The sequence below is a fragment of the Sceloporus undulatus genome, chromosome 4 (assembly GCF_019175285.1).
Source record: "Sceloporus undulatus isolate JIND9_A2432 ecotype Alabama chromosome 4, SceUnd_v1.1, whole genome shotgun sequence".
NCBI classification, from domain to species: Eukaryota; Metazoa; Chordata; class Lepidosauria; order Squamata; family Phrynosomatidae; genus Sceloporus; species Sceloporus undulatus.
The window spans coordinates 38,273,439-38,283,223 of NC_056525.1; the positions used below are offsets into that span (position 1 = coordinate 38,273,439).

Below are 9,785 nucleotides of genomic sequence, written 5' to 3' on the forward strand. Positions count from 1 at the left end.
TGCATTGGTGTGCAGACTGCTTGCTGGTGCGGAGACAGGAGAGGGGCTGGGCAAGCTGCTGGCACCATTACTGGCCATAATATTTTTTTTTTTGTCACCTGCCTGTAAATCGATTTCATAAGTGTATGAGTGGTCAGCTACAGCACCTAACCATTGCACATCCTGTGAAGCAAAATGACAACAAACACATCAGTTTACCAACAATACAATGGATTTAATGAATACATTAAAAAATAAAACTAGCCAGTTCAACAGGAGGCCATGGGGTAATGAGGGAGAAAGTGGGTTTGTACAGGGAGACACCATGATTATGCTGTGCCAATGTGTCACTAGGTGCACCAATGCACCATACAGGCAGTTGATAGATCATGTGATGGAGTAGCCAGTTGTGTGTGGCATTCAATGGTCCTTAGGCTGGGTGGGATGGCGGGCAATTGGCAGCTGTTGCCAGAGCATCTCTGTGCTCATGTGCACATATGTTTACAACAGTGTCGGGAGAAATAACAGACTGTAGCCACAAATGCTCCATTATGGTGAGTCTTGCCTTGCAGTAGGTGGGGGCAGTGCAGACTGTGCATCAGTTGTCGGGCTGTTGTGAGAAGCAATGGAGTGGTAAGTGGGTTTTCCCTATGAATCAGGAAACCCCGGAGGTAAACCACCTTTTCCCCTCCATCTGCTCCCAGCCAAGGAATAGAAATCTGAAAATTAGTTGCAAACCGAATGTTTTTCAAAAGGATTAAGTATGTTGCTTGTAAGCTGAAAATGGATTGTATTTTATAGCTTTACAAAAGATCATGATGAATAGGAAAAGAAATAGAATGGCTGTCTAAGTAGCATAAATGATTTGCTGTTATGTTCATAAAACTAGATTATGTTCACCTTGAGCTTAAGGGGAAATAATAATGAAATATCCTCCAACAAAGTTAGAGTTTGCACCCATTACAGAATGATACACTTTGGGAGCATTTAGGATTGGTAGGTGGCAGGGGAGTGTGCTGATATAGAAAGAGACAGAGCTCCTTCTTTCCCACAATTGCTGTTGGGATTTTGTACAGTATACAGAGAAAAGGACCTCTGGCAGCCTGGTTGGACTCACGGTTTAAAAACTCATCTATATAAACCTGCCAGAAGGCTTAGAAGAGTTATTTTCCTCACTAGCCTAAACCAAGAATAGATTTTTTTTTGGGGGGGGGGAAATCTCTTGGGAAATTCTACACCTGACTCTCTGTCAGCTCTACCGCAGGGTTCAACAAACTGAACCATTTGCAGTTTTCCACCTGCATAGAGTTAATCCAATTTTTGTTAAAAGAGTTGTATGGCCTTGATATGACGAGGGCAGCATCACACCTCTGCCTTTTCCTTCCACTTTCTTCTTTCCAGCTCTTTTTTTCCTTCCTCTTCCTCATTCACCCTACCCACTGAAACTGTGGTTAGTTAGGAGAATATCTGAGACCAGACAGAACACTTAGAAATTAATAGTGTTTGTTGAATCTTGTTCCTCAAGTAATCCATAACCCGGGGGAGGGGGGCAGAAAACTTTTAGCCTCAGAAGACAGTTGGAGACTACACCAGTGCATGGACACATACACAGGAGATTATCAGATGAGGGATGGGAGCGAAACCCATCCTTGTTCCGTCCATGACAGAGATTGTGCGAAAGACATTTATACATTCCTGCTGATCCTGTCATTAAAGTGGAATTGCATGAGCTCGTCCTTCCATTAATACAAAATGAAAGGCAAGGACAGGACAATTCCACTTCACTGATGGGACAATGACAGGATCAGTGCAACGTCATGTGAAAGTCTTTTGCGCGACTGCAGTCAATCAGAAATGTATAAGTACATTTCTACACCGCTTATCAGTGCACTTAAGCACTCTCTAAGCAGTTTACAAAGTGTAAGCTAATTGCCCCCAACAATCTGGGTACTCATTTTAGCAACTTCAGAAGGATGCAAGCCTGAGTAGAGCTTGAGCCCCCTGGCTGAGACTGAACTTGCAACTTGTGTTTGTGAGTGAGTAGTTGCAGTGCAAGCATTTAAGCACTGCACCACCAGGGCTCCTAATTTTTTTTTTTTTTCATTTTTGTGCCACCAGAAAGGGACTCAAGGCGGATGCCCCCCTCCAAGAAAAAAAATCACCACCCTCCAAATGTTTCAGCCTTTCTGGAGCCACATCTGGCTAAATAATGCTATCTTGAGAGGCACTCTATTAAGTACCTATACTTTAAAATGAGGATGGTGCAGCAACCCCCCCCCCAAAAAAAAATCTTTTTATTTTATTTTATTTTATTTTATTCTGCTTATCTCCCAATTTAGGGACTTGAGGTAACTAATAAATTTAAAGCAATGCAACTTTTAAACAATACAAGTAATTTTAAAAATATTATATTATATATTTAAATTATATATATATATATATATATATATATATATATATATATATATATATATATAATATTTAAAACATTAAACTTTAAAGGTATTAAAATGTATTTTAAAATTGAATACAAAGCATAAAATCTGAATTGCACAGCATTTAAAAGCCCAACTTTCATCAGTCTGAAAAAGCACAAAATGTTTTTACCTTCCTCCAAAAAGAGAGCAAGGATGGGGCCATTCTTGCCATGTTTTGTCCCTGGGAAGCAAAGCAAAAGGTTCAGCATCCAAGAGATTTTAAGGAGAGAGAGAAAGTGTCACAGCTCACCGAAAGTCCCTTATCCTAGACAAATGCACAAATCCGTCTTTCCCAAACCTGTCCATGATTTGTGTGGATGGTGGATGTTGTACTCCATTACATCTAGAGTACTGCAGGGTAGATAGGACCATTCTAACCACTGTAGCATACTGTTTCTCAGACTGTTTGATTTTTCAGAGAGCCAGGCTCTAATTGTAGCCTCCTGTCAAAAGTGCCCCTTATGATAAACTTGTGTTTCCCACCATAATACTCATGCCAAATAGTTATATGCCAAATAAAAATATGCACATTGTAATTTGAATAATTCTTCCAGAGTAACAGCAGGATGTTTTGGTTAAGGCAAGTTTATCACATAGTACAGATGGTTGATACCTTGAACAGCAATATAGATGACATTTTGGCCTGTGCAGATTAACATGCCTTTGTTGTTTCAGACTGCAGTGAGCTGTGTATTTATTACTTGGGATTAATGCATTTTCTTACACAGAAGTGGTAGAAAACAGTGTTTAAAACAGCCATGAAATAAAAGATGGACATTCCTGTTGAAGCTTTGTCTAGCACAATCCAATGCATGTTTTCTTGGAAATAGGTGATATTGTGTGAAATGGGGCTTACTCCTAAGTAAAAAATACATAGGATTAAAGCTTAAATGAGTAAATCAAAAAAGAGAGCATAAAAACCAGATCCTAGGCATATTTACACTGAGTATGACGAAGCCTGCAACCCTGGGACTTTTGATAGAAATCACCCAAGCTTGGCAGAATCTGCAACTAGCATAATCACTAACCATGGCGACTGGGGAATTCTGGGAGATGTAATGCCCAAAAGGTCATGTTCCAAGCTCTTAATAGTACTAATAGCCAATCTTCTGGAAGCACCCAAACGAACATATGTGATGTAGGCCATTACCACATGAGGGAAAAGTACCCCCATCCCAAAGAAAAGGGAAAGTAGACCCAATTCAAAAGTGTAAGCCAATTCATGTGATTAATTATCACACATGAAGAGCGAAATTGTGGTAATTCCAAAGCTAAAATAGAGTGGCCGCAAAATAAGTTATCACACCAGTACATACCATGTGGATTCGACAATTCAAATTGGCACCTTTGCGCATGCTCAGTGGGGCTCTGAACGCATCATGAACCTGTACACTTCCGGGGTGAAGAAGGGGGCCACTTCCTGTTTCCTGTGAATGCTAGCTTCACGTAAATGATTGCTTCGCGTTTCTTCTTCTCCATGCATATATGTACAGGCACATGGAAGCACGCGCACATGCACACACACTTTTGTGCACACATTCATATGCATGCACACATACCCCCCCCCATAGGCCACAGTTCTCTCCCAAATGGCTGACCTTCCCTTCGTTTATCTTCCCTTCAGGAAGAAACCAAATGAAAGACAAGCGAAACGAAGGTCGGCTGTCACCCATTTGGGAGAGAGCCACAGCCTATGCAGTGCACCATGGGATATGTGGAGATACTAGGCCCGATGCATACTTGCATTACACACCAACACCACATCGGATTGGCTGCGAATTCACCTTGGAATAAGCTTTGTGAATTTGCTAGTTCACCGAATTTACCAATTTTTGGATTGACTTAGGATTGACCCCGGAATGACTGTGCACTTGCAGTGACAGCAATTACATGTGATAATCTCTTGCAAATTAACGTGAATATGCATGATTGGGCTCGGGATGGCATTGGATTGGCAGTGATTGGACTGGAAGTTTTCGTCATGTGATAACGACCTACTTCACAACTCTAGTTATCCTGGCTTCTCCCTTCCTCTTTCTTTTTCCAATGTTGAATTTTAGATTGTATGGTCTTTGAGGGCAAGAGCCTGTGTCCTCTTGCCCTCTGTTATCATATTCGTGAATTTGCATACTTGGTACTCTGGCTTTCCTCCAAAAAGGAGCTTGCCAATGCCCACTTGTGATTCACTTTGAGTGTGCATCATGCACCCTAGGGTCACTAAATAAATAAAGTGTTTCTAGAAGGAGTTTGCTTCATTGGCACTGTACATATTTTGGTGAACATTTCCAAAACATGAAGCATATATGTAAAATAGAAATGTAATTGATGAAGCATAGCCTAGTCTAATAATCACAGTAGGCAAGAAATAAAGAAGAAATTTCTCCATTTCCTTCACAGTACTTTTGGGCTCCACCAATTCCTGACTTTAGCTGGCTGAGTTCTTTCCCTACCCCCATGAGGCTGGTCATGCAGCAGTGTAAACTACCACATTGAGAACTGCTTTCATCTCCAGGCAGGCTGTTTTTCTTGATGTGAAGTAAGTTGAAGCAAAGGCAAGCCAAAAGCACAAAAAGGGAGGGGGGCACTAATCTCCAATCAGACGTGACTCCAGGGCAGCCTGCATGAAAGTGCTTTCAGAAGGCTTGTGTCTCCTTCATTAGAAAAAGGTCAGAACCAATCACCCCAGTGGTGATTTGAAGAGAACAAGTTACAAGAATGTTATTAGGGGAATCTGTCACCAGAGCCTTTTTGCTGTCCACAAACTCAGATGGGAGATAGTACAACATCCACAATCCTATGATGCACATTTTCCATGGAGGGTGGACAAATCTGTGTGACATTTGGATTGGGAGTGGGGTTGGTTTGGGTGGGTGGATAGTTCTTTAATATTTTGAATCCTGAATGTGAAAAATTATGAATCTGGGTGAATTTGTCAAAACTGAAGGAAACAAAGTACTTCCCCCACTTATATCTCCAAAATTCTATAGGTAAACAATTAGATTGTGGCACAGCAGGACTGGATCTTAGAAGAGTTACATGCCTACAACTCTCAGAATCTCCCAGCTAGCACTGCCACTAGGACCAAGGAAGATGAATGTAGTCTTGCAGCCTATGGTTATTTTCTATGCACTGTCCAAATCTAATGTAAGAAGGCTGATTTTACTCAGGAACAACATAGTGGTACAGATATGTGTGGGAGGAAAGTAAAATAGGAAATAAGCTCTGGCAACAGTCCAAGCACATGAAATCAATCAACCAATCAGTCTGGAATCAAGATTCAGTCTCAGCGTATTCATGGATTCAACTTTAAAAAACTTACTCAGATTTCAGTAGTGATCAAGAGTGTATGTATACAGTTAAGGCACAAAACCTCACTCCTGTGCTCATTTCTGGAAGTGCCAAATCTAGTCTTGGTTTCATCCCAGTGGTGTAACGTGTCCTTTGAAAAATATTTAGAAACTTCAGCTGGTCCTCAGAGTGTTGCTGGCCACACCATTCAGCAAGGACAGTTCCAAGACCTCATGATGACTTCCTTAGTACAACAGCTTCACTGGTTTGTACTGATCGTAAGGGAAGGAGAGGAAAAGGACAGGACAAGGATGTCCCATCCCCCCTCTGGTAAAGGACTATTTTCTTCTTACTTGGGGCTTCTCTCTGCCCTGAAACTGTCAGAGATAAATGCAAGATGGTGGGTGAAGGCCACTTCTGAAAGCTAGGACTCTTTGCCAAAGGAGGCTGTCAGTGAAACAAGTATGGTTCTTCCACTCCTGTCTCTTAGGCCCGTTACAAACGGGCGTAAAGTACATCCTGAGGACATACAAAATGGCGGTGCCCATTCTACATGGGCGCCGCCATCTTGACATCATGGACGGTGAGTGTCCGCACGTCATGTGGCGGAAGTTATGCTGCGAGTGCGTGACTAGAGACTTGCGGCGCCACTTCCAGGGTGCAAAAAGAAACACCATTTTAGCACTTCTTTTTTGCGGCACCGGGAAGCCTCGCGGTTTGGCTGCTAGGGATCCTCGGCGCCGCTAATGGCAGCAGCAGCAGACCACCACTTTCAGGCGGTCTGTAACGTGCCTTAGTTGACTGATTTGTTCTATGCTTTAGCTAGCTACAGAGGGAGAGCAAGTTTCAGATGAGGTTTGCCATTGCCTTGCCCTGAAGCTGAGAGCATGTGACTTGCCCATGGCCACCCAGTGGGTTTCATGGCCATGCTGGCAATCAAATACTGGTCTCCAGAGTCATAGTTCAACACTCAAACCACTGTGGGAAATTAATTTTCACAATGTTGGGGCACCATAATTTGCCTGAAGGTCTTGGCACATCTCAAGGAAGTATTATATTTGCATATGTTTGGTAGTATTTCAGGATTTCCAGTATACTGTAAGACATCTATCTTTTCACACAATAAATTTTAGACACTTTTCAACTTAATTCAGGATTGCAGTATATTTATATACATTTCATTCATTCAGCATAGTGATTGTTACAAAGGAAAACTCATTTGTTATAAAGTGGGCCCTTGTTATCCACTGGGGTTGGGTTCCAGGATCCCCCGTGGCTAGCAAAATCCATGGATGCTCAAGTCCCATTAGATACAATGGCCTAGTAAAATGGCGTCCTTTAAATAAAATGGCAAAAATCAAAGTTTTGTTCTTGGGAATTTATGTTTTTGGGATATTTTCAAACCATGGGTGCTTGAATCATAGATTAAAAAAATCTGTGGATACGGAGGGTTGACTGTATTGACATCTATAATGTATCTGTTATATAGGTAGATATCTTATTGTAAGTACCAGACTATTGATACAGTATCAAAAAACAAGTCCCTGCTTCCTATTGTTCAGAGAACTGAGACCCTTACAGGTTACAAACCTTGAGTGGTAACTTCATATGGATATTATCTTGATTTATTTTACTGAATTCTATACATAGATTGTCTTTTATTGTTCTTTTTTCACTTCCATTCCATGTAAGGAGTTAGGGAGTTCCTATTTTTGTTTTGTTTGTTTTTTTCTATTTTGTGTTAGGAGTTTTGTCATTTTTTGTTTTTATGTTTGTCTTTATGTGATTTAAACACAGAAAATACTTTTTTGTTCAGATATCTTTTGGGCTGTTGGTGAAAGTAGCCAGTAGCCATGCCACTTACAGGTTCTATCTTCCAAAATAACTTTTCCATCTTCTGCATAGGCAACTTGTTTTTCTGTTATTCCTCCAGTTTCTAAATTTTTCCATTCTGATGTCCATTTTTGTTTTTAACTGCATTTTCTTCCTATGTTCTCTCACTTTTGAAGGTGCCTCAGGGAGACTGGAATAATACGTTGACAAGGGAGAAAGACAATGAAATCCCATGTCGGCGTATGCGGAGTGGGAGCTATATCAAAGCCATGGGGGATGATGACAGTGAAGACTCTGAAACCAGCCCGAAGCCATCTCCAAAAACTGCAGCACGGAGGCAGAGTTACCTCAAGGCCACTCAGCAGTCACTGAGTGAGCAGAGCACCACTCACAGGTACTTGCTTCTAACTTCAATTCCACCTTGCCTTATAGAGACATCTACATCTTCACCTTAAGTGCCATTTTCCTGGTGGTCCATGGTGGTCTATAGGAAGACTAGAGCAAAAATTATATTTCTTGTAAAAAAAAAATATTTTCCCTAATGTTCCCAGTATTTTATTTCATCAACACCATTTTAAATATTTCCTTCACCCAAACTGGTCCTTAACTGTTTGCTTTCCATTATAAGGAATGGACTGGCAGATGACTCAGGCCTGTTACAGACAGCTAAAATAAAGCTGCTTCGAGTCACAGTGGAGGTATGGTGTTTCTATGATGCATGCGTCCTAAGAGTCCAGAAGTTGCACCAAAGCCACGCTCCAGCCCTAAGGACTAGAGTGTGGCTTTGGTGTGGCTTCTGGACTCTTAGGATGCATGCATCATTGAAACACCATTCCTCCACTGTGACTCGAAGCAGCTTTATTTTGGCTGTCTGTAACAGGCCTCAGTCTTCTATTCTCCGTATTAAAGTAATAGAACACTAAGATTGCCTACATATTGCTTCCAACCTTTATCCTGTTTTCCTCTAATCTTCTGCTGCTCTTGAGGGGAGAAGCCTTGGTTTCGAAAAAAATAATTGTCCAGAACAAATGTAATAACCAAGGCTTCAGGGGAGTTATTGATGGCTGTGATAGTCAGTAAAGAAAGTCACCTGTCCTACAACTTGTAAAAAAGACACTAAACATAAAACAAGACCTAGCGCCCTCTGCTTGCCATCCAGGGTGTATTTTTCTTTCCTATGAAGATAGTAATTGTATGAAACCCAGTTCAGGCCTCCAGAATGCCAGTACTAAATCATTTAGACCTATAGCCAACAAGTCATAGAAATAATCAATGTGTACAAAATTGCATGGTGCGTTTTGCTTTGTAATTCTGCTCATACCCACCAGGGGCCCTTTCGCACCACACAATAATCACACTATGATCCCACTTTAATTGCCATAGCTATAACCTATGAAATCCTGGAGTTTGTAGTTTGCTGGGACCATGGATCGCTCTAGCTGAGAATTTTAAATAACCCTCTCTTGACTGCAAATACTGGGATTCCATAGGGTGTTGGAATGGCTATTAAAGTGGAATCATAGAGCTATAATTGTATAGTGTGAAAGGGTCCCAAAACTGATGGATTGGGAGGAGTTCCTAAGAATAGGGCATGGTCAGCTGAGCTGGCTCCAGTATTAGTCAGAATGAGGCAGCCATTTTAAACCATAGATGCTGGGAAGCAAGATGTTAGGTAGAAGAGATGGGTGTGTCCCAGGCAGGCTGTCTTAGGCTTCTGCCCTGAGGCACAGCAGAACATGTCCTATCTCCAATGTTGATGTAAGATTGATATGGAAGAAGGCAGGGTGCTATGTTATCCTTCACTTTAGGCACTGCAATATTTTAATCTGGCTATGATGGTCAGCTGAATTTCAGACCTACTACTATTAATGGGTTCTGGTGATGATGGTTTGTCAAAAGCCTATGCCATGATCATTCATTCATGCATGATTGTAGGATTTGTTTAGCACTATACCAAGTGAAGGTGCTTCCAAACAGACATGGCAGAGAACAATGTCTTCCCCTCTATTGATGGATTTTCATTAGGAAGATCAAAAGATGGAAGAAACAAATGGAAAACACGGGAAAGATTACAAATGTAAAACTGTGTCTCGATCATCTTCACCATCCTTGAACAAGGCAAAGCATAAAGTGTACAGCAATCGCCTCCAACACTTATAATAATAATAATAATAATAATAATAATAATAATAATAATAATAATAATAA

The 9,785-nt window shown here is 41.1% G+C and overlaps 1 protein-coding gene across 4 annotated transcripts in view; it reads left to right on the plus strand.

Annotated features, from left to right (window-relative positions):
* The window catches only part of DLGAP4 (DLG associated protein 4), a 524,530-nt gene that overhangs the window by 376,539 nt on the left and 138,206 nt on the right, over nt 1-9,785 (plus strand). For all 4 annotated transcript variants that reach the window (XM_042466057.1, XM_042466061.1, XM_042466058.1 and 1 more), the window contains one exon: nt 7,754-7,971. In XM_042466057.1, the coding sequence (XP_042321991.1) occupies nt 7,754-7,971 (218 nt within the window). The remainder of the gene's footprint in view (nt 1-7,753; nt 7,972-9,785) is intronic.